The sequence below is a fragment of the Nycticebus coucang genome, chromosome 7 (assembly GCF_027406575.1).
Source record: "Nycticebus coucang isolate mNycCou1 chromosome 7, mNycCou1.pri, whole genome shotgun sequence".
In the NCBI taxonomy this organism is placed as follows: Eukaryota; Metazoa; Chordata; class Mammalia; order Primates; family Lorisidae; genus Nycticebus; species Nycticebus coucang.
This window is the reverse complement of record NC_069786.1, coordinates 65609488-65635002: the sequence shown is the minus strand read 5'-3', so window position 1 is coordinate 65635002 and position 25515 is coordinate 65609488. Positions and strand designations below refer to the sequence as shown.

The following is a 25515-nucleotide window of genomic DNA, read 5'->3' as shown; positions in this document are numbered from 1 at the left end:
ACTCTACCCAGGGTGACAGCTTGAGGCTCTGTCTCAAAAAAAAAAAAAAAAAAAAAAAAGATTTAATATCATTTTAGTATTAGATCCAGCCACAACTAAGCCTGGGAGATGCCTCAATATTTCATTTTTCCATCTAAGGAGGTAATGTCCATGATAAGGAACGTTAAGAAGTGGCTAAGAAGCTCCACCCCATCAATCCATGAACCTTACCTTTAACATTTTCTATACCTAATACCCCAATGGGCCATTTCCCCCCTTAGATTTTTGGGCAGGAAATTTCTAACCATATTTTCCAAAAATACAGCTTCTGTTTGAGGTTCCAAAAGACATCTCCTCCTTCTTGGCGATTTAGGTGAATAACTTACTATGAACATAAAGTCTGTGTGGTTAGGAAGTTTGAAGACTGCTTACTACCATCTCCCTCGTTTTACAGATGATGAGCCTCGAGTTTAGAATGATGAAGTCCTTTGTCCAAGGGCCCACAAGAGGGGCCATTATTCTAGACCTAGTTTTAGAACCCTAGTTTCCTGAGTCCCTGCCCTACGTTCCTTCCACCACACGAAACTGAAATCCCAACCCCACTTGGCGTACTGGACATTCCAGCCAGATTGGTCCGGGCCATGTTCACTTTCACGTTCCTGAGAGGTCTCTCCGGCCAGGATGGGGGACAAGACAGCCCCGGGTCCAAACGGGTGTAATCTAGACGCGTTCTTGCTGTGGCGCGGGCCTCCGGAAGGCCGCAAAGGCCCCGCCAGTCTGAGGTCACCGAGGCCAGAAGACTGGAGCAAACCTCTTCCCACCCTGGCCAGGGACACGAGCTCCCCCCGCGGGGCCCTTGGGAACCTTTGGAGACTCACTGAGAGGACACATCGAAGCGAACATCCCGGTCCTCCCAAAGCGCGTCCAGCACCGACATGGTGACGGAAGCCCGCGGCCGGCGCTCTGTACAGCGGAGGCGGCCCCCTGCGTCTCGCCGGCTCCAAGGCAACCGGCCGCCTCTGTCTGGGCGGCTACGGCGGGCGCCGAGACCCAAGCTTCCCCGAGCTGCCGGGCGCGCTTCCCCCAGCCCTTTCGCGCCCTAAGCCGGTTTGAGCCAGGAAGCGGGGGGTTTGGCAGCGACTCTCGAGCCGCGGAGCCACACGGGCCGAGCAGAGTGTCACTTGACCTTAGGGCGACCTTCCTTGCCCCCACGCAGACATCCTTTAGCTTTTCCACTCCTCTCACCATTTCTTCGCACGGGCTAGACATATGGACTTAAAATGTCAAATTCCTGACTTGAGCCTCTCTCGATTTGCCCCTTCCACCTCTCCAAACTCTAGCCGCCCTCCCTCCTTTTGGCTACATTCCAGCCAGACTGGGCTCAGAGCCTTTGGAGGGCCCACTTTCTTTGTGGGGAATCTATTTCCTCAGATCTCTGTATCACCTGCCCTTTGTCACTATTTCCTTCATCTTTTTATCCCTGCCTGTGAACAACCCGAGGACAGGCACCTGCTTTATCTGTTTAACCACTATGAGCAATCCCTAGTGCAGAATAAGACCCAATAAATACTTATTGAATAAATCAAAGTGCTTCTCTCATCACATGACAATTATTTAAATCAATGGTTCACAAAGAGTGAGCTGAGGCCCTCTAGGAGTCAGCAAAATCCCTTCAGGGGACACACAAGGTCAAACTATATTCATAATAATGTGAAGACATTATTTGCCTTTTTAACTTTAATTTAGTGGAGTTTCCCAGGGGCTATATGATGTGTAATAGAATGTGGAAGCATATGCGTGAATCCAGCTGCCTTTTATTAAGACATTAAAAAGATTTGTCAAGCAAGAGGGACTTTGCCTAACAATTGCAATCAGTGTAACTGGCTTATTGTACCCTCAATGAATCCCCAACAATAAAAAAAAAAAAAAAAAAAAAGATTTGTCAAAACATAAAGCACTGCTACACTTCTCACAATCTGTTGAAAATATAATTAATTTTAAAGTGTTACATATGTTAATGAATAATGAATTATTGTTACTTTTTAAACAAAGAAATCTCATTAAACATAACATTTGTAAACAAAAACTCTTTCAGGTCCTCAATGTTTTTAAGAGTTTTTTCCTAAGGTAATGTTTTAAATTAGGGTCCTGAGACCAAAGTTTGATAACCATAGCTTTAAATTATTGTCTAGAGGTCGGCGCCTGTGGCTCAAAGGAGTAGGGCCCCAGCCCTATATGCTGGAGGTGACGGGTTGAAGTCCCGCCCCGGCCAAAAACTGCAAAAAAAAAAAAAAAAAAAAAAATTATCTAGAGCTATGTGTCAGGCTCTGTGTAAATACTGGGGATACTAATGTGAAAAGCCTCAAAGAGCTTTTATCGGATTGAGGAGAGAAATGGAGACAAAGGAATATGCAGTGGACAAATACTAAGGTAGCCTCCCGTGACTCATGTCCGTATATACTCCCCCTCTCTTGAGTGTGGTGGGAAACTGTGACTTGCTTATAGCCAACATAATATATAGCAAAGGTGATAAGATGTCATTCCCATGATTGGGTATAGGGGTCAATATAAGATGGCCAAAATGAGAAGGACTCTCCCGTTTACCTTGAAGAAGCCAGGGGCTATTGTACGAAATTTAGTACCACAGGCCTCTGTCCTGAAGATGCAAGGAGCTGAAATCTGCCAATAATCTGAATGTGTCAAGAATGATTATTGTCGGGCCAGGCAGGGTTGCTTACGCCTATAATCCCAGCACTCTGGGAGGCTCAGGCAGGTGGATTGCCTGAGTTCACAGGTTTAAGACCAGCCTGAGCAAGAGCCAGACCTCATCTCTAAAAATAGTCCAGCATTGTGGGTGGGCACCTGTAGGGAGGCTGAGGCAAAAGAATCACTTGAGCCCAAGTGTTTGAGGTTGCTGTGAGCTGTGATACCACAGCACTCTACCAGGGAAGACAAAGTGAGACTCTATCTCAAAAAAATAAAAAAAAAAGAATGACTATTGTGAATATTGTGAATAATGCTGCAATGAACATGGGAGTGAAGATATCTTTTCAAGATCCTCATTTCAATTCTTTTGGATATATACCCAGAAGTAGGATTGCTGGGTCATATGGTAGTTCTATTTTTAATTTTTTGAGGAACCTCTATACTATTTTCCACAGGGGCTGCACCATTTTACATTCCCCAAAACAGTGTATAAGAGAACCATTTTCTCTACAACCTTGCCAACACTTGTTATTTTATGTTTTTTTTTAAATATATGTCTAGGCCAGGATTGGTGGCTCATGCCTGTAATCCTAGCACTCTGAGTGGCAGAGACGGATAGATGGTTTGAGCTCAGGAGTTCAAGACCAGTCTGAGCCAGATCAAGACCCTATCTCTAAAAATAGCTGGGGGTTGTAGCAGATGCTACTCAAGAAGCTGGGACAAGAGGATTTCTTGAGCCCAAGAGTTTGAGGTTGCTGTGAGCTTTGAGGCCACGGTACTCACCATGTGAGACTCTGCGACAAAGTGTGACAAAGTGAGACTCTGTCTCAATAAATAAATAAATTGGGCGGCACCTGTGGCTCAGTGAGTAGGGTGCCGGCCCCATATACCGAGGGTGGTGGGTTCAAACCCGGCCCCTGCCAAACTGCAACAAAAAATAGCCGGGCGTTGTGGCGGGCGCCTGAGGTCCCAGCTACTGGGGAGGCTGAGGCAAGAGAATCGCCTAAGCCCAGGAGCTGGAGGTTGCTGTGAGCTGTGATGGGACAGCACTCTACCAAGGGCAATAAAGTGAGACTCTGTCTCTAAAAAAAAAAAAAAAGAAATTAATTAAATTAAAAATATTTCTATCTTAGAACAGAATTATTGCACTTAAGAACACTTTCCAAGTCTAACTGCTAAGCAAATATCCTTTAGGGGAGAAGTAGTCATATGGAGCTGTTCCAAGTATTTGATGTATAACTTAACTCTGACCTACTCCTTAATTTCTTCTTCTTTTTTTTTTTTTTTAGAGACAGAGTCTCGCTGTACCGCCCTCGGGTAGAGTGCCGTGACGTCACACAGCTCACAGCAACCTCCAGTCTTGGGCTTCCGCCATTCTCTTGCCTCAGCCTCCCTAGCAGCTGGGACTACAGGTGCCCGCCACAACGCCCGGCTATTTTTTGGTTGCAGTTTGGCCAGGGCTGGGTTTGAACCCACCACCCTCGGCATATGGGGCCGGCGCCCTACTCACTGAGCCACAGGCGCCGCCCTAGTCCTTAACTTCTATGTGAGGATAATAAATGTAGACTAGAAATCCAGGAGTAATGTTTATTGCACATTGTTTTAAAATAGAAAAAAGAGGAAAATAAAAAAAAAGAAGAAAGCGATGAGAGTTTTCACGAGACTACAAAAATGTCTATTTAAAGATTTAATGTGTTTACTGAAATGCAGAATTTATTGAATCTTTTGTTTCTTTGTTGGAACAAAGATTTTTTTGTTTGTTTGTTTTTTGTGATAGGGTCTCACTTGGTTACCTGGGCTAGAGTGCAGTAACATAACCATAGCTCACTGCAACCTCAAACTCCTTGGTTCAAGTGATCCTCCTTCCTCAGCCTCCTAAGTAGCTGGGACTACAGGTGCATGTCACCACACCTGGTTATTTTTTCTATTTTTTGTAGAGAGAGGGTCTTGCTCTTTCTCAGGCTGGTCTCAAACTCATTCCTCAGGGATTCTCCTTCCTCAGCCTCCCAAAGTGCTAGGATTATAAGCATGAGCCACCACAGTGGGCGTATTTTCGTACTATAAAGCAGTGTGGGATCTGTTTAAAGACTTCAAGCTTATGCAAAATAAAAGGAAACATTATACACGAGATGTTCTATAGAATATATTCCTGGATATCACAGAGCACTGATTTTCAACCAGTGTGCCTGCCCTAAGATGATCTTAGGTGTGCCATAAAAAATTTTAAAGATTGGGCAGCGGCTATGGCTCAAAGGAGTAGGGCACCAACCCCATATACCGGAGGTGGCGGGTTCAAACTCAGCCCCAGCCAAAAACTGAAAAAAGAAAAAGGATGGTGCCTGTGGCTCAAAGGGGTAGGGCACTGGCCCCATATGCCAGAGGTGGTGGGTTCAAATCCAGCCCTGGCCAAAAACTGCAAAAAAGAAAAAAAAAAAGAAAATATTGGCTCTGTGCTTGTGGCTCAAGCTGCTAAGGCGCCAGCCACATACACCTGAGCTGGCGGGTTCGAATCCAGCCCAGGCCCGCCAAGCAACAATGACGGCTGCAACCAAAAAAAAAAAAAAAAAAAAAAGCCGGGCCTTGTGTCAGGTGCCTGTAGTCCCAGTTACTTGGGAGGCAGAGGCAGGAGAATCGCTTGAGCCCAGGCGTTGGAGGTTGCTGTGAGCTGTGATGCTACAGCACTCTACCCAGGGCAAAGCTTGAGGCTCTGTCTCAAAAAAAAAAAAATTTTTAAAGATCATTAATTAAATTATTTTTGAAAGAAGTTCAAAACTCCATAAGTGCACATATCAAACTTAAAACCTCTTCAAATGATTATATGAATATGTTATTGTTATAATAAATAGACATTTTATTTTTATAATAAGAAACACTGTATTATTTCTAAAAGGGGTGGGGCGGCTGGGCTCAATTGTTTATACCTGTGATCCTAGCACTCTGGGAGGCCAAGACGGGTGGATTGCTGGAGGGCAGGAGTTCAAAACCAGCCTGAGAAAGAGCGAGACCCAGTCTCTAAAAATTAGCGGGGTGTAATGGCAGGTGCCTCTAGTCCTAGCTACTAGGGGACTGAGACAACAGGATCACTTAGAGTTGGAGGTTGCTGTGAGCTAAGATGAGACTGCACTCTACTGTGGGTGGCAGAGTGAGACTATCTCAAAAAAAAAAAAAAGATAAAGTGGGTGGGGTGTAGCTTTGAAAAATAAGGTTTCCTAACATGTCCATACATCCATAGACGGCATGATTTGACAAGGATTTGCTGATGAACATCAATGATATGTGTGGAAATCATGTGTAGTGAAGGAAGCCAAATGACTCAGCAATCCCTACTTGTTCCTGAAATAGTCAGGAGATGTAGTTTGTACCAAATGAGTTGTACAGTTCTGCCTAGGTTTGAAATAGTGAAGTAGTTGGACACAATTACCTTGCAAATCCTAGTTTTGAAAAAATTTTCAAGTGTATTTAATTAATACCTATATTTCTTTTTTAAAAGTATTTTTTTAACTTATTTGTATGCTTTTTGATTTGGCATTTTTTTTTCTTTTTTTTTGTAGAGACAGAGTCTCACTGTCCCGCCCTCAGGTAGAGTGCCGTGGCGTCACACGGCTCACAGCAACCTCCAACTCCTGGGCTTAAGCGATTCTCTTGCCTCAGCCTCCCAAGCAGCTGGGACTACAGGCGCTCGCCACAACGCCCGGCTATTTTTTTGTTGCAGTTTGGCAGGGGCTGGGTTTGAACCCACCACCCTCGGCATATTGGGCCGGCGCCCTACTCACTGAGCCACAGGCGCCACCCTTGATTTGGCATTTTAATTTTTATTGCATAGCGTTCAATTAAAATAGACAAGTTTTTAGTAAAGAAACAAAAAATTAGAAGATGACATTAGTGTATCAAATACTATTTCATCTAGAATATTGGCAACTAAATTAAAAACAATTAATTGTCAATATAATAAGGATTATTTACCATTTGGTTTCAGATGTAGTAAAGGAAATCCACCATGACCCACACGCATAATTTGTGGTGAAACATTAGCAAATGAAGTTGTGGTTCCTAGAAAATTAAAGAGACATTTACAATCCAGACATTCTCACTAGTCTGAAAAGCTCTTGGGATATTTCAAACCACTTACCGCTTAGTAATACTAAACAAGCAAGGGCAGTGTCTGTGGCTCAGTGAGTAGGGTGCCAGCCCCATATACCAAGGGTGGCTGGTTCAAACCAGGCCCCGGCTGAACTATAACAAAAAAATAGCCAGGGGTGGCGCCTGTGGCTCACAGGAGTGGGGCACCCGCCCCATATACTGGAGGTGGTGGAGGTGGTGTGTTCAAGCCCAGCCCCGGCCCAAAAAAACTGCCAAAAAAAAAAAAATAGTCAGGTGTTGTGGCGGGTGCCTGTAGTCCCAGCTACTCGGGAGGCTGAGGCAAGAGAATCACCTAAACCCAGGAACTGGAGGTTGCTGTGAGCTGTGTGCCACGGCACTCTACTGAGGGTGATAAAGTAAGACTCTGTCTCTACAAAAAAAAACAAAAAAATACTAAACAAGCAAAAATATGGGCCAAATATGTAATGATATCAGATAAAGCATAAGAAGGTAAGTTATGCAGCTGCAGAAACCATAGCTAGGAAAATGAAATCTCATACAATTATAGAATCCGTTATTTTACCAGCCTTCTATGCAATTGTGAAAACAGTGTTTGGAGAACAATACAAAAAAGAAATTTAAAAAATTCCACTTTCAATACTACAATTTCTTGGTGTATTAAGGATTTATCTGAAAATACAGAAATCCAGGTAATATCTCACCTCAAAGAAGTAAGCATGTTTGCAATTCAGGTGGATGAATATACTGATACAAGTGGTAACCCCAACTTTTAGCATTTAGTAGATTTGTCTATTAAGAAGAAACCACAGAACAGTTTTTATTTTGGCAACCATGCCAAACAACAACAAAGGGCCAAGGTATTTTTTATTTGATTGATAATTACTTTAACTCTAATAACTTGTCTTGAGATTCCTGAATAAATATTTGTATGGATGGAGCCCCATCTATGTCCAGAGATGTAAAAGGATTTGTTACACTTGTACAAAAAAAATCCAAAAATTATTTCTACTCATTGTTTTCTTTTTCTTTTGTAGAGACAGAGTCTCACTTTATGGCCCTCAGTAGAGTGCCATGGCATCACACAGCTCACAGCAATCTCCAACTCCCGGGCTTAGGCGATTCTCTTGCCTCAGCCTCCCGAGTAGCTGGGACTACAGGCGCCCGCCACAACGCCCAGCTATTTTTTTTTTTGGTTGCAGTTCAGCCGGAGCTGGGTTTGAACCCACCACCCTTGGTTATGGGGCCAGCGCCCGGCGCCCTACCGACTGAGCCACAGGAGCCGCCCTACTCATTGTTTTCTACACAAAGAAATACTAGTGTCAAAATCAGTAGTGCCTGAATTACAAAAGGTCCTAGATGTCACTATTAAAATTATATAAAAAACAGGCCATTGCAATCAAGATTATTCACAGAATTATGTTCCTCAATGGATGCTTCTAATATGTAGCTCTTATTGCATGCAGAAGTGAGATGATTATCTCGAGGAGACATCTACCAAGATTTTATGAACTAAAGGAAGAAGTATCAACCTTTTCTTTTTCTTTTTTTTTTTGAGACAGAGCCTCACTTTGCTGCCCTCAATAGAGTGCTATGGCATCATTGCTCATAGCAAGCTCAAACTCCTAGCCTCAAGTGATTCTCTTGCCTCACCCTCCCATGTAGCTGAAATTACAGGTGCCCGCCACAACGCCCAGCTATTTTTTAGAGACAGGGTTCTTGCTCTTGCTCAGTCTGGTCGTTAACTCCTGATCTGAGGCAATCTACCCGCCTCGGCCTTGAAGAGTGCTAGGATTACAGGCGTAAGCCACTGTGTCTGGCTATCAACCTTTTAAAAAATGCAACATTCCAGCTTGGCACCTGTTGCACACTGATTATGGTGCTGGCCACATACACCCAGGCTGGCAGGTTCGAACTCAGCCCTGGCCAGCTAAATAACAATGACAACTGCAACACTAACAACAAAAAAAATAGCTGAGCATTGTGCTGGCTGCCCATAGTCCCAGCAACTTGGGAGGCTGAGGCAAGAGAATCGCTTAAGCCCAGGCGTGTTTGTGGTTGCTGTGAGCTGTAACACCACAGCACTCTACAAAGGGCAACATAGTGAGACTCTGTCTCAAAAAAAAAAAAAAAAGCAACATTCCAGCCAGGCTTGGTGGCTCACGCCTGTAATCCCAGCACTTGAGGGGCCAAGGCCTGTGGATGGCCTGAGCTCACAGGTTTGGGACCAGCCTGAGCCAGAGCAGGACCCCATTTCTAAAAAAACAGTTGGGCATTGTGGCAGGCACCTGTAGTTCTAGCTACTTGGGAGGCTGAGGCAAGAGCATCACTTGAGCCTGAAAGTTTGAGGTTGCTGTCAGCTATGACACCTAGGCACTCTACCCAGGGTGACCAAGTGAGGCTCTGTCTCAAAAAAGAAAAAAAAAAAATGGGCTCGGCACCTGTGGCTCAAGCAGCTAAGGCGCCAGCCACATACACCTGAGCTGGTGGGTTTGAATCCAGCCTGGGCCCGCCAAACAATGATGGCTGCAACCAAAAAGAAAAAAAAATAGCCAGGCGTTGTGGCAGGCATCTGTAGTCCTAGCTACTTGGGAGGCAGAGGCAGGAGACTCACTTGAGCTCAGGAGTTGGAGGTTGCTGTGAGCTCTGATGCCACAGCACTCTACCTAGGGCAACAGCTTGAGGCTCTGTCTCAAAAAAAAAAAAAAAAAAGCAACCTTCTGGCTGATTTGGTGGTTCACCCTGTAATCTCAGCACTCAGGGAGGCTGAGGAGGGTGGATTGCCTAAACTCAGGAGTTCAAGACCAGCCTGAGCAAGAGTGAAACCCTGTCTCTACTAAAAATAGAAAAGCTAGTTGGGCGTTAGAGCTTGTAGTCCCAGCTACTCAGGAGGTTGAGGCAGGAGAGTCTCTTGAGCCCAGGAGTTTGAGGTTGCTGTGAACTATGATGCCAGGGCACTGTATCCAGGGTGACAGAATGAGGCTCGTCTCAAAAAATAAAAAATGAATAATGCAACATTCTAAATTAGACAATTTACTTTGTGACAAGGTTTAGTATAATAAAGTTGCATTTCTTGCAGATTCAGTTCAGTGTTTGAGTACTCTTAAGAGTATGGCAGGGAAGGGCCGCGCCTGTGGCTCAGTGAGTAGGTCACTGGCCCCATATGCCGAGGGTGGTGGGTTCAAACCCAGCCCTGGCCAAACTGCAACAACAACAACAACAAAAAAAAAAATAGCCAGGCGTTGTGGTGGGCACCTGTAGTCCCAGCTGCTCGGGAGGCTGAGGCAAGAGAATCGCTTAAGCCCAGGAGTTGGAGGTTGCTGTGAGCCGTGTAACGCCATGGCACTCTATCGAGGGCAGTAAAGTGAGACTCTGTCTCTCCAAAAAAAAAAGAGTATGGCAGGGAAATCATGAAAATATTCTCATATGTACAAATAAAATCAATGCTTTCAGAAAAAAAAATTGCTACTCTGGGAGGAAAAGATTAAAAGAGAAAATGCAATAGAAATGTTTGAACTTGGGTGGTGCCTGTGGCTCAAGGAGTAGGGTGCCAGCCCCACATACCGGGGGTGGCGGGTTCAAACCCGGCCCCGGATAAAAACTGCAAAAAAACGAAAGAAATGTTTGAACTAGTGAAATGATGTAAACTAGATAAAAATCTTATTGAACAAATTTTACAAACGTTAGATTTATTGTACACAAATTTGGAAAAATATCTTCCTGCATCTACACTTAACATCTCTAGACTGGGTGAGAAATCCCTTTGTTTTAAGTGTGTGCACATCAGTAAATTTAAACATTGTGAAGAGGAAGAGTTAATAGCAATAAGAAATGGAAAAAAAAAAAGAAAGAAATGACAGGATTGCAATTAAAATATTCAGCAATTGGTCTGGCATGGTGGCTCATACCTGTAATCCCAGCATTCTGGGAGGCCAAGGCAGGTAGATTGCTTGAGCTCTGGAATTGAAGATCAGCTTGAGCTAGAGTGAGACCCCATTTCTAAAAATACCTGGGTGTTGGGGCAGGTGCCTTTAATCCCGGCTACTTGGGAGGCTGAGGCAAGAGGATGACTTGAGCCTGAAAATTTGAGGTTTCTGTGAGCTATGACACTAAGGCACTCTTCCCAGGGGGTCAAAATGACACACTGTCTCAAAAAAAAAAAAATTCAGCCATATATATTACAACCTTTTGTTTATCTCTCAAGGGTGAATTTCCAAGTATTAGAAAAAAACCAATAGAAATACTTCTTCCATTCTCAATGTCATATTTGTGTGAAGTGAGCTTTTCTAGAATGAATAATATTAAAAACACAAACTGATCATGGCTAGAATCCTTAGAAGAAGACTTAAAACTATGCCTGTCCAAAATTTGACCTTGCAAAGAAAATATTCTTAAAAAGATCAACAGTCACCCGTCTCTACTAACATCAAAAACAGTGGGACAGAGCATCGCCAGAGGAAGAAGAAAATGAACAACAAAAAAAGAGTACTTCAAACAAAGAAGAATGAACAAGCAAGCTGAAATTAAAAAATAAATAAATAAATAAATAAATAAAAAACTAAACTGAGACTCACCTGTTGTGTGAAGTTCTCACGCGTGGGCGGTATTGCAGAGTATAGGTCCTGCTTTTGAAATTGTATAGTAATAGGGCGGAGCCTGTGGCTCAGTGAATAGGACTCCGGCCCCATATACCGAGGGTGGCGGGTTCAAACGCAGCCCCAGCCAAACTGCAACAACAAAAATAAATAAATAAAAATAAAAAAAAAATAAAAAATAAAAAAAAAGAAATTGTATAGTAATAAAGGGGACCACAGCTCTCTAAAAAAAAAAAACAAAAGATCAACAGTCACATATATCATTAAATGTTAAATTATATTGAACAGAAAAATTAATAAATAAGTTTTTAAAAGAATTTGAATTATCTTAAGGGACTTTACCTAAAAAATGCAACCAGTGTAACCTGGCTTTTTGTACCCTCAATGAATCCCCAACAATAAAAAATAATAATAATAAATAAATAAATAAAGGGAAAAAATTTTTAATTATCTTTTTTTTTTTTTTTTTTTTTTGTGATTTTTGGCCGGGGCTGGGTTTGAACCCGCCACCTCAGGCATATGGGACCGGCGCCCTACTCCTTGAGCCACAGGCGCCGCCCTTAATTATCTTTTTATTACAATTATTATAATTGTTTTATTTTGTGGCTGTGATGGTGCATTTTGTTTGTGTTAATAAATCAGGCTTGGCACCCTTAACTCAGTGGTGAACGGAACTAGAGTGATTCCATTAGTAGTCATTTGTTTCTAATTTGACCAGATTGAAAGTCTGGCGCCAGCCACATGCACCAGGGTTGGCGGGTTCCAACCCAGCCCGGGCCTGCTAAGCAACGACAACAGCAGCACCACCACCACCAAAAAATGGTGGGGCATTCATTTTCTTAATGGACCACATCCAATGCAATGTGTTCTTGCTTGGGTCGACCGAGATAACATTTAGTATAAGAAGTTGTTGGTGGTTATGTAGAGGAGGTGTGCATAGGGTAGAATGAGGAAGAGAGGAAGGCTGTGTGCATTCTGTGTGCTTTCTCATTTCTTTCTGCCACGATGCCTAGTTCTCCTTATAGTAGCTGTAGCCCCGTGTTTGGATGTGATGGGTAACGAGAACCAGGCCTTCTCTTCTCAATGTCAACAGCCCTGTTGACTTTTAATCTAGTCAAATTAGAAACAAACAAATGACTACTAATGTAAGCACACTAGTGCCATTCACCATACTTTAATGCCACTTCCTTCATCTATAAGAGACTAAATTCTCTTAATTATCCCTACTATTACCATTATCAAGTCTGGTGACAACAGAATTCTATTTCACTATTTACCAATGGCCAGGTCTCCTGAACTATTAACCTTCTGATTTCTGTGCCTTATGTTTTTCTGTATGCTGCCCTTTGCCTTGATACTGCCTCTTCCACAATCTAAGCCTTCCAGATCATCAAGTGATACTACTCAATTCACGTTTATAACATTACGCCAACCTCCATTTAAAAAACAAACAGGACTTTATATACAAGGTCGGAATTAAGTTCGTGAACTCATCCTAGAAAAGGCGCTACATACCTCATTGCTGAATAGCACTATGCTTACCTTCACAGCACTCCCCTTGAGGAGCTACACACTGATGGCAGCGCCTAGTCCAGCCTTCAAAGCAATTTTGGAACTCTTTTTCTAGAATGGCCAGCAGAGCTGTCAGTGGATGAGGTCTGATGACTAAGTTCACAAAGTCATGCTAGATAAAGTGCGACTAGGCACTGGTGTCAGTCATTTATATCCATGTTGCAGTACCGTTCTATACACACATAGCATGGCCCTGACCTAAGTCAGTCTACCTCATAGTTCTAGTTTATTTCCATATAAAAAAGAACAAGGAAAATGTCCATAACTGTTTATATTCCATTATTAATCATTTTTGTGAAACATCCTTACAAAAGTAGTTCTCCTTTGGTGCTCACAATCATTTTAATAGCATGCCATTAGTAGTGCCTAGCAACACATCTAAAGGGTTATTATTTGTCTTATAATATGATTTGCACACCCAAATTGAGCTTTAATGCTCAATGGGCTGGTAAAAGTACAACTCCTCATAGCATTAAATACAAACATTATAAATAGAATAAGTTTAGTTGTTATTGTTCTCTCATGCAAATCCAAACACAAAAACAATCTGATGATGTTGGAACTATTTATGGTACATTAAACATCAGGTTAAGTTTTCAAGATTAAAGAGGTTATAGAAAGAAGAAAAAAGTTGTCTATTTCCTGGAATTTATAGTAGTTACTGATTATAAATAACTAGTAAAGCACAGAAAATCCATTTTAGTCCCAGCTACTTGGGAGGCTGAGGCAAGAGATCGCCTAAGCCCAAGAGCTGGAGGTTGTTGTGAGCTGTGATGCCACGGCACTCTATCATGGGTGACAAAGTGAGACTGTCTCAAAAAAAAAAAGAAAATCCATTTCGTAAGCTATAATAGTATCTGTACTAATAAAAAAATAAACAGCATGAAGAGTGCTTTCCAGAATGATGCCACCATGTGTAGCCAGGTTTAAGACACTTATATTGCAAGACAAGGGGGAGTAAAAAGTGAACGGAGAGCTCAGAAACCCAGAGGGAGATTCAGAAGCGGAAATGGCAACTTCACAGCCGAAGGTCATTTCAATGTCATGGACAACTGATTCTCAGTTTTCAGTAGTCTGTAGGATCATGATGTAAACCCTATTTGTCTCACTAAACTTTAGGTAAAATTTACTACGTAGTATCCTCAATGAATCCCCAACAATAAAAAAAAAAATTTACTACGTAGTATAAACACAAAGACTGTGAATGTTTCCCCTGTAGAAATCAGAGGAGTTAAATTTCAATCTATTGGAGTTCTAATCTATATACTCTAATAGAGATGACTTTACTGTGGCTTTGATTACCTTTGGGTTTATGATAGCCTTCCACAAAAATTTACATGGTTGTTGATAGTGTATACAGTATACACACATGCATAATCATACATACTGTGGCAATAGTTTCTAAAATTTTATTGCACAATTGTATAATTGCGTGGCCTCTAGGTTCCATAAGAAGCTCGTCTTGGGCTTGGCACCTATGGCTCAAACGGCTAAGGCACCAGCCACATACACCTGAGCTGGCGGGTTCGAATCCAGCCCAGGCCCAACAATGACAGCTGCAACCAAAAAATAGCTGGGCGTTGTGGCAGGGCCTGTGGTCCCAGCTACTTGGGAGGCTGAGGCAAGAGAATTGCATAAGCCCAGGAGTTGGAGGTTGCTGTGAGCTGTGATGCCACAGCTCTCTACCCAGGGTGACAGCTTGAGGCTCTACCTCAAAAAAAAAAAAAAAAAAAGAAGCTAGTCTTGGAATCTCCTATATAGCTTTTAGGACCAAAATTAGTAGATATGAATATCACAAATCAGTGTATGCCAAATAGACTATACAGCTTAGAACTGATTCTGGTATAGTTTCAAATAAAAACAAAGAAGTTATGTTTCTCCTCACAGGTCTTTTTTTTTTTTTTTTTTTTTTTGTAGAGACAGAGTCTCACTGTATTGCCCTCGGGTAGAGTGCCGTGGCGTCACACGGCTCACAGCAACCTCTAACTCTTGGGCTTACGCAATTCTCTTGCCTCAGCCTCCCGAGCAGCTGGGACTACAGGCGCCCGCCACAACGCCCGGCTATTTTTTTGTTGCAGTTTGGCCGGGGCTGGGTTTGAACCCGCCACCCTCGGCATATGGGGCCAGCGCCCTACTCACCGAGGTCTTTTGAGGATGAATTTGCTTTACTAGGTGAGTAACAAGGAATAATGTGGTTATATGTAACAAACTGCTTTGTTTACATAACCACAGATTTCATAAGTATGGCTAGAAAGCATTTTGGGAGGCTGAGGTGGGAGGATTCCTTGAGGCCAGGAGTTTGAAACCAGGAGTTGGGCAACATAATGAAACCCCCCATCTCTAAAAAAAGAAAAAAAAAATAGCTGAGTGTGGTGGTGCATACCTTACAGTCCTAAGATCATTTGAGCCTGGGCAAGTTCAAGGTTGCAGTGAGCTCTGATTGCACCACTGCATTCCAGCCTTCTGGCAAAGTGGTGGTCACTGTTAGAGTAAAACAAAGGTAACAATGACCATGTTGAGACTTTGATCCCCAGTTGACCCGTGGGTCAATTTCTTGATTAATTCAGAACTTGGAGGGAAGCTGGAGTATGATTAAGTGAGACCCTGACTCCTAAACCCCAATATTTCACCTCACTTGGATAACACTTATCTTAAATAAAAGTTAAAAGCAACAACTAGAAGAGAAATCGCTGGAGAGAGGGAGGCAAAACTTGCACGAGGAATGGCTGCTGAGGCGGCAGCAGGCACTAGAAGAATTCAGAATAAAAAAGGAGAAGGAAGAGGCAGCTAGGAAATGGCAGGAAGAGCGAGAAAGTTAAAGGAAGAATGGAAAGAGCAGCAGAAACTGCAGGAGAAGAGAGAGAGAGAGGAAGCCCGGCAGAAGATGCTGCAGCAGGCTGAAAATGGTGCTGCGTGGCCAGAACCACCCACGGGCTTACAGTCATGGAGAAGGATCGAGCTAATTGTCCGTTCTGCAGTCCAACCGGGGCTTGCAGATTTGGAGATAAGTGTTCACGGAAACATAATTTCCCAGCCTCGAGCCCCACCCTTCTCATTAAAAGCACGTTTACGACTTTTGGAACGGAGCAGTGCGGGAGGGACGACTACGACCCCCACGCCGGCCTGGAGGACAGCGAGGAGGAAACGCGCCAGCAGTTCCTGGACTGCCACGACGACGTGATGACGTGCTGCCCGAGTTGAAGAACGTGGGCAGAGTCATTAAGTTCAAGGTCAGCTGCAACTTGGAGCCTCACCTGCTGGGCAATGTGTATGTTCAGTACCAGTCGGAAGAAGAAGGCCAGACAGCGCTGTCCGTGTTTACCCGACGGTGCTATGCAGGGGGACAGCGTCAGTGCGAATTCTGCCCCGTCACCCGCTGGAAAATGGCCATTTGTGGATTATTGGAAATGAAACAGTGCCCAAGAGGAAGACACTGCAACTTCCTCCATGTGTTCAGAGATCCTAACAATGAGTTCTGGGAAGCTGATAGGGACATCCGCCTGTCCCCAGACAGGACTGGCTCCTCACTTGGTAAGACCTTGGAGAGGAGGGAGAGGGCGGGCCACCGTGACGAATCCTAGGCAGGCTGAGGAGGAGAAGCCCCAGTCCAGACCCTTCCTACAAAAGAAATGGGGGGTTTGAGAGGAAAAAGAGGAGTCACAGGGGGAAGAAATCTCACAAACACAAGTCGAAGAGTCGTGAAAGGCACAGTTCACTAAATAGAGGAAGTAAAGGGTTCTGCAGCTAGAGCCTGGGCAGCTGGAGAAGCCGGAGCAGAGGCCACAGAAGTTGCAGGAGCTGCAGGGGCCATGGGAGCCACAGCTCATGTAGGTCCAGGAGTCATGGTCCGAGGAGGTCAAGTAGTAGAGACAAAACTACTGAGACCCCAAATGCAGGTAAACCTGTTTTGGTCTTAAAAAAGAAAGAAAGAGAGAGAGAGAAAGAAAGAAAAGAAATACGTGCCTTCTGTTACACAAGCATGGTGTGGAAGAGCAGTTTACAATCAGAGATGTATATTTCTGCAGTGAAACATAGCTTAAATTTTCTCATCAGTTCAGGTCATGTTTTTGACACCAAATAATGAGTTTGCACCAGTTTCAGAAGAAACATTTGTGGGTTTTAAAGTTTTTTTTGACTATTGGAGTTGTAGACTGGTAAAATTTTATACTGTTTGGTCGAAGAAACCAAATGAACCACATCACCGCCTTTGCGGAAGTCACATGATATTGAAGCAGATGGTTTTTCACTGCATTGGACATCATCTCTTTTTTACCATTCATTCATAACACCCAAAGTTTGTTTGATTACAAAAGTTTATAAAGTTGTCTAATAATTTTTTTTTTTTTTGAGACAGAATCTCAAGCTGTCGCCCTGGGTAGATTGCTGTGGCATCATAGCTCACTGCAACCTCCAACTCTTGGGCTTAAGTGATTCTCTTGCCTCAGCCTCCCAAGTAGCTGGGACTACAGGTGCCCACCACAAAGCCCAGCAATTTTTTGGTTGTAGTTGTCATTGTTGTTTGGTGGGCCCAGGCTGGATTCAAACCCACCAGCTCTGGTGTATGTGGCTGGCTTCCTAGTCGCTTGAGCCATAGCAGCCGAGCCAATTTTTTAAATTTTAAAATCAATGTCAACCTACTTGTTTTCCCCCACTAGACTGTGAGCTCCTCAAGGGCAGAACTGTGTCATTTTTCCCATATCTCCAGCAGCTACAACTAAGTCTAGCACAGAGTAGGTGTTCAATAAAAATGTGATGATTGAATGAACAAATTAAAAAAAAAACTTAAAGCTTTTCCTCCACAAAAAGACTTCCTTCTTCCCTACCCACCACCTTTCTCCCTTTGAGCAGAAACATGTTCTTTTCTAATGGAGCACTGACCACAGTATGTTGAAATCGTCTGACCCCTCACTAGACGGTCAGCCCCACTAGGCACATTTCTGAATCCTAAGTACTTGGCATAGTGCAGCCACCTGTGCTGCTTCATAAGTGTCTCTTGTGGAATGGAAATATAGTAAAACCTTCATAGTCAACCACCTTCCTACATTGACCACCTCCTTAAGTGTTGACCTAATTTTCACAGATTGAAAATTTGCCACATGTGCATATCAGTACAGTTGGCCAAGTGCCTTAAGTTGACCACCTCCATATGTTGACCAGTTTGTTACAGTCCCTTGGATGATCAATTTACAGACATTCTATTGTAATTCAAAGCTCAATTTGGTGTTCATTCTCATTGGCCCATCTTACAAGATGTTCTGTCTTTGGTTGGTAGTTTCCTATTTCTTTTTTTTTTTTTTTTTGAGACAAGAGTCTCACTTTATCATACTTGTTAGAGTGCCATGGCCTTACAGCTCACAGCAACCTCAAACTCTTGGGCTTAAAGGATTCTCTTGCCTCAGCCTCCTGAATAGCTGAGACTATAGGCACCTGCCACAATGCCCAGCTATTTTTGGAGACAAGGTCTTGCTCTGGCTCAGGCTGGTCTTGAACTCATGAGCTCAGGCAATTCCTGCCTTGGCCTCTCAGAGTGCTAGGGGCCTATTTTATTAAGAAGAAGAACAGAGGGCGGTGCTGTGGCTCAGTGAGTAGGGCACCAGCCCCATATACTGAGGGTGGCAGGTTTGAACCTGGTCCCGACCAAACTGCAACAACAAAAAAATAGTCGAGCATTGCGGCAGGCGCCTGTAGTCCCAGTTACTCGGGAGGCTGAGGCAGGAAAATAGCCTAAGCCCAGGAGTTGGAGGTTGCTGTGAGCTGTGACGCCACCGTACTCTACCGAGGGCAATACAGTAAGACTGTCTCTAAAAAAAAGAAAAACAGAATTGTATATGATTTTTAAACAGTCCACACATTAGCAGAACTAAGCACTTTTCTCTTTTTTTTCAGGGTTCATTTCAGCTGAGATTGTAAGGAAGGTAACTCTCACTAAATCATGCTTGTTTAGGAGAACTGCCCTGAAGGCTCAAGTTGGGACGATCTGACATAAAATATGAACCATGAGCTATATAGAAAAGTAAAATTCACTCAGTAGTGAAGGGACCTCAAAGGAGACCTCAAAATGTAGTCAGCCATCCTCTAGAACAGCTGAAATTGAGGCAGGACCAGAGACCCACATTCTGCCAACCAACACCAGCTCTGAAATTTGATGATCTATGACTTAGGAGCCTTTGGAATTCCTGAGGCCCACACTGCATCCCAGAGCAATGGAACCAGCAATGGGGCCATAGCCTGGGAGTTCTAAAAACACATTAGTGCTTTTTAAAATTTTCTGTGTGATTCTGACATGTAATCAAGATCGAGAACAAGGAGAGAGATGTTCTAGGTATTTTTTTTTTTTTTTGAGACAAAGTCTCACTATGTCGCCCATGGTAGAGTGCCCCAGCATCATATCTCACAGCAACCTTGGGCTCAAGCGAGTCTCTTGCCTCAGCCTCCTGAGTAGCTGGGACGACAGGTGCCTGCCACAACGCCCGGCTATTTTTTGTTGTTGTTTGTTTGTTTAGCAGGCCCGGGCCAGGTTCGAACCCACCAGCCCCAGTGCGTGTGGCCAGTGCCCTAACCACTGAGTTACAGGCGCCAAGCTAATGCTCTAGGTATTTAGAGAAATAACAAAGATTTCCAATACACAGTCATAATAGCAGGTGCTCCCAATTGTGGGTATTGGATTGTTAACGAGCTTCTACTTATGTTATCATCTTTATGCAGCAGCTCCAAGGTCACAAACATCAGGATTTGCTTATTTATTGGCAATTAATTCTTCTCCAAAACAATTCCAGGGAAGGAAGCAAAAAGTTATGCAAATACGGTGGTAACACATTTTATTAAGAAAACTTAAAAGTGAAGTTTGCTCTCTTGATTTATGTTCTAGAGAACAGATTCCCCCAATTCCCACTTCCTTCTCCTGGGAATCTGGGCAGACTTGTAGGACCTAACACCTAAATGACTTAGTCCTCCAAAGACATTGTTGACATCATTGATGTTGCCATCAAACAGCTTAATTGCCTCTATTTCTTTGGGACGTGGACAAGAAAATAGTCTCCTGGCCATTAGTTCTTATCACTTCACTGACCTGGTTTTGCTTCTTGTTTTTGTAAAGTGGAGAAATTTTATTAGTCTATTTCTACAGTGATGCAATAGAGACATTGCAGGAGGCAGCAGCCCTTTAAACCCTTCTCTTCCATCTTTACAATGCACAGAATTGCAAGGTGGTATCAGAACTGTGATATTTGCACATAGTTGATGGAGGAAATGACATGCAGCAGACATTGCCAGAGCATGACCAGGGTGGCACCAGTGATGTACTCACTGTCTGAGGCCTGTGCGCTGGCCGAGAGGCTACAGTTTGCAGCACTGCCAGTTCAGCTCAGGCCACAGCCCTTCCCAGACACTATTTTTAATATGCTAAGTACTCAGCATTTTCAACTTGCAAGATTGAGATGCATGATCAAGGACTTTATATTCAGACAAATCTGGACTTTAATAATAGTAATAGGTAATGCCTATACAGGGCTTTCTGTATATGAGGCACTGTTCTAAGTACTTTAGGTATTTAACTCACTTAAACCCTAAAACCACCCTAAAGGTAGTTGTTAGCAGCATTCCTTCCTTACAGAGGTGACTTGAAGAACAAAGAAGTTCCCCAACTTGTCCTAGCTCACACAGGTATTGTTGTTAGGAATCAGAATTTGAATTCAGAAAACTTAGCTTTTGATTCTGTGTTTTAACCATTACTTAACAATTCCTCATATCAGGGGTGCGACCTTCCTTAGTTAAGTTGTTGAATCCCAGTGAGTCTCATTACTTTTTTTAATAAAATAAAAAATAGTACTTACCGGCTGGGTGCCTCTAGTTCAAGTGGCTAAGGCGCCAGCCACAGACACCAGAGCTGGCGGGTTCGAATCCAGCCCGGGCCTGCCAAACAGGAACGACAACTACAACCAAAACATAGCTGGGTGTTGTGGCAGGTGCCTGTAGACCTAGCTACTTGGGAGGCTGAGGCAAGAGAATCACTTAAGCCCAGGAGTTGGAGGTTGCTGTGAGCTGTGATGCCACACACTCTACTGAGGGTGACAGCTTGAGGCTCTGTTTCAAAAAAAAAAAATAGTACTTACCTTGCAGGATTAGTGGGAGGAAGGCTAATTCAGCAGCTGGTGTGGTTTCTCCTGGTAGATGCTGTTTACCACCAGGTCAATTATTGTTAGCTTGCTCTGCCCTGTGTACCTGGGTAGAGAACATGGAAGCTTATCTAATGATTAATTCAGATAAATTAGCAGAGCCCTGTAGTTCATTTTTCTTTTCTCCTACTTCAGAATATAGGATAATATATACAGGTACTACACCTAGACTTCACAAACTCATAGAACATACTTAAAAGGAAATGATCTTAGAAGATGATTAATTTCAGCCACTTTGGTCCTCAGTAAAATGAATTTCACTTCAATTTGACTGTATCATTTAAACAAGTTAAAAAATTGTTTTTCCAAGGGAGTTCATATTCTATATCACTAGGATTTACAGATCTACATATTAGGCCCTACGCTGAAAGTCCTTTTCTGTAAGCAGAAACCCACCTAATCAAGCCATGGTAGTTATGACAGAATTTTTGACTTAATGTGACAGAATGACTTTCCTTTGCTATTTAAAAATAGTTCAGGGCAGTAACTCCAACAGTACAAAGTTCACAATGTTCTGTCCCTAGTCTGTCATTTCTCAGCTGCATGTAGAAGGGGGTAGGACACTTTCATTATAAAGATCTAACATTGGGCCGCGCCTGTGGCTCAAGGAGTAGGGTTGCCGGTCCCTTATGCCGGAGGTGGCGGGTTCAAACCTAGCCTCAGCCAAAAACCACACACAAAAAAAAAAAAAGATCTAACATTGTTTTGTGAAAAAATAAAAAAATAAAAATAAATAAAAATAGTTCATGTCGGGTGGCACCTGTGGCTCAAAGGAGTAGGGCACCAGCCCCATATGCCAGAGGTGGCAGGTTCAAACCCAGCCCCGGCCAAAAACTGCAAAAAAAAAAAAAAAGTTCATGTCGTATGATTCCATTTATACCAGTCCAACATAAGCAAATCCATAGAGGCAGAAAGTAGATTGGCCGGGGCTGGGGAAAAGGTGGGAATAGGATGTGACTACTTGTAGATATGAGATTTCTTTTTTGGGTAGTAAAAACGTTCTGGAGTTATAGTGGTGATAATTGCACAATTCTCTGAATATGCTCAAACCATTGACTTGTATACTTTAAAAGGGTGAATTTTATAGTATGTGAATTATAGCTCAAAAACAGTATTATAAAATAAATCTATGCATGTGTATGTTCAGAGATCCCCAGAAGGTGGATGCTGTAGGCCAGGTGGACATTTTACAGGTGATCATTTGCTACTCACTTTAGCAGCCACAGATGGATATCACCCCAGGCAGTACTACAGGATATAGGATTATTATGCCATTTCTCAGGTTGAATAACTCCAAGAGCCTGCTTGGAGCGAGCAGGTTCTCTATGGGAATCCTGAACCAAATCCCTATGCTTTCACTACTCTGAGCTGGGCCTGACTACCCAGAGCTACTGTGAGAGTAACCAGATATGCTCCAATCTCTTGGCATACTGTGATTTCACAGCGGGTGTTTACTTACTTGTCAGTGAGTAAATGAATACTGAGACTCCCCATGGATCTGGGTTAGAAGGAAGTCTCTGAATCCAAAGATTATTTTTTAGTTTTTATTTTTTTTACATCTTGAACAACTCTATAATATTAGGTTGATGCAGTATTTTTTTTTTGTAGAGCCTTCGATTGTAATGAATTATGTTAATATTGCACTTATTTAAAAGAAAACAAAGCTCTTGGGATACAAAAGTAATGACCCCCATCCCTTTCCTCACTCCATAGGTATTGCTCAGTCCTTTTAAACTAAAGGGGTGGTGTGTGGTGGCTATCAAAGTTTTTTCATAGAACAATAGTGACATCCTGTGACCAATTCTTAGATTACAGACTATCATGCAGAGTTGGTATGGATTCTCTACTTCAAAGCAAAAATTACTATTAACAAAATTAATCAGAATTTATTGTGTGCCTACTCTACATAAGAACTATACTGCTGGCTCGGCGCCTGTAGCATCATGGTTACAGCGCCAGCCACATACACTGAGGCTGGAAGGTTCGAACCTGGCGTGGGTCAGCTAAACAACAATGATGGCAACCTCAACAAAAAATAGCCAGGCATTGTGGTGGACACTTGTAGTCCCAGCTACTTGGGAGGCTGAGGCAAGAGAATTGCTTAAGCCCAAGAGTTTGAGGTTGCTGTGAGCTGTGATGTCACAACACTCTACTGAGGGCAACAAAGTGAGACTCTGTCTCAAAAAAAAAAAAAAAGAACTACACTGATGCTTTCATAGATATTATTTCTCTATATTATTTTACATTTTCCCCAGATTAAAAAAATATACCTGTATTTATGCTGCAGAGCAGCTATGGCATTCTGGAACCCCTTAGATCGTATGGAAAATGTGTGTATGTGAGTTTCTAGGGAAATGGGCCCTTGAATTTATAACATGCTTTCATGGGATCCAGGATTCCCACAATACTTAACATTTTGCTTTCTTAGAACATTTCTCTTCTCTTCTCTTCTGTTCTCTTCTCTTCTGTTCTCTTCTCTTCTCTTCTGTTCTCTTCTCTTCTCTTCTCTTCTCTTCTCTCTTTTTTTGAGACAGAGCCTCAAGCAGTCATCCTGGGTAGAGTGCTGTGGCATCACCGCTTACAGCAACCTCCAACTCCTGGGCTTAAGTGATTCTCTTGCCTCAGCCTCCCAAGTAGCTGGGACCAGTGCTGTGGCATCACCGCTCACAGCAACCTCCAACTCCTGGGCTTAAGCGATTCTCTTGCCTCAGCCTCCCAAGTAGCTGGGACCACAGGCGCCCACAATGCCCAGCTATTTTTTGGTTGCAGCTGTCATTGTTTGGAGGGCCTGGGCTGGATTTGAACCCACCAGCTCAGGTGTATGTGGGTGGTGCCTTAGCTGTTTGAGCCACAGGTGCCGAGCCTCTTTGTTTCTTTCCTTCCTTCCTTTCTTCCCTCTCTCCCTCTTTCCTTCCTTCCTCCCTCCCTTCCTTCCTATCTTATTCTATTGCCCAGGTTGTAACACAATGATATAATCGTAGATCACTATAACCTTGAATTCCTGGATTTAAGCAATCTTCTTGTCTTAGCCTCTTAAGTAGCCAGGACTATAGGAGCACACCGCCACACTTGTCTAGTTTTAAATTTTTCTTGTAGAGATGGTATCTCATGATGTTGGCCAGCTGGCATCAAGTATGGGATTAGAACCATGAGCCACAGCACTAGCCCTCTTAGAGTGTGTTTTTTTTTCCTTTTCTTTTGTGAGATAGAGTCTTACTTTGTCGCCCTTGGTAGAGTGTCATGGCTTCATAGCTCACAGCTACCTGAAACTCTTGGGCTCAAATGATCCTCTTGTCTCAGCCTCTCAAGTAGCTAGGACTACAGGCTCCTGTCACAATGTTAGGCTAATTTTAGGGATAGGGTTGTTCTTGCTTAAGCTGATCTTGAACTCCTGAGCTCAACCAATCCACCCCCCTCGGCCACCTAGAGTGCTAGGATTATAGATGTAAGCACCACGCCCAGCCAATACCCATTGTTTAGTTGAATTTTTTTCTCTTTTATTTTTGATTCTATTATAAATGGAATTGTGTATACCTAAATAACAATAAGATCTGTTTTTTAATTTCTTTCTTTCTTTTTTTTTTTTTGGTAGAGACAGAGTCTCACTTTACTGCCCTCGGCAGAGTGCCGTGGTGTCACAAGGCTCAAAGCAACCTCCAGCTCTTGGGCTTATGTGATTCTCTTGCCTCAGCCTCCCGAGCAGCTGGGACTACAGGCGCCCAGCCACAACGCCCAGCTATTTTTTTTGTTGTTGTTGCAGTTTGGCCAGGGCTGGGTTTGAACCTGCCACCCTCGGCATATGGGGCCGGCACCCTACTCACTGAGCCACAGGCGCCGCCCTAATTTCTTTCTTTTATGAGACGGAGTCTCATTCTATTGCCCTGGGTGGAGTGCCCTGGCATCATAGCTCATGGCAACTTCAAAATCCTGGGCTCAAGCGATCTTCTTGCCTCAGCCTCACAAGTATCTGAGACTACAGGCTCCCGCCATAGCACCTGGTTAGTTTTTCCATTTTAAGTAGAGATGGGGTCTTGCTCTTACTCAGGCTGGTCTTGAACTCCTGAGCTGAGGCAATACACCCGCCTCAGCCTCCCAGAGTGCTAGGATTACAGGCATGAACCATGGTGTCCAGACCTTAGAGAGTGTTTCTAATAATGCCATTATGATAGATTTGGGACTCGCTCTGTTAATCTTTTTTTCTCTAGAAGCTGCCATTTCATCTGCCAAATCATGCTCATCCTACATTTAAAAAGCAACCATAAAAGACAAAAGAAAAGAATAAAAAAAGGCAAAAAAAAAAAAAAGCCCAAGAAGAGTGGGATTAGACGGCATTGCAACATTGTACACATAGTGAAAAGAGCAATAGAATATAAATCAGTTCCAAATCTCTT

At 43.2% G+C, this 25515-nt stretch overlaps 1 protein-coding gene and 1 pseudogene across 6 annotated transcripts in view; one reads left to right on the top strand and one right to left on the bottom strand.

The window, feature by feature from the left end:
- The window catches only part of BBS5 (Bardet-Biedl syndrome 5), a 51045-nt gene extending 29880 nt beyond the window's left edge, over positions 1 to 21165 (bottom strand). For 2 of the 6 annotated variants that reach the window (XM_053596270.1, XM_053596271.1), the window contains exon 1: positions 858 to 1048. In XM_053596270.1, the coding sequence (XP_053452245.1) occupies positions 858 to 916 (59 nt within the window). In that variant the 5' untranslated portion in view covers positions 917 to 1048. Of the gene's footprint in view, positions 1 to 591; positions 754 to 857; positions 1049 to 6648; positions 6736 to 11357; positions 11511 to 20782; positions 20917 to 21061 lie in introns of those variants that run through there. The other 4 variants (XM_053596274.1, XM_053596272.1, XM_053596275.1 and 1 more) reach the window with 4 other exon arrangements.
- On the top strand, positions 13960 to 18931 carry LOC128589717 (U2 small nuclear ribonucleoprotein auxiliary factor 35 kDa subunit-related protein 2-like; annotated as a pseudogene).
- Positions 21166 to 25515: the final 4350 nt, after the last annotated feature.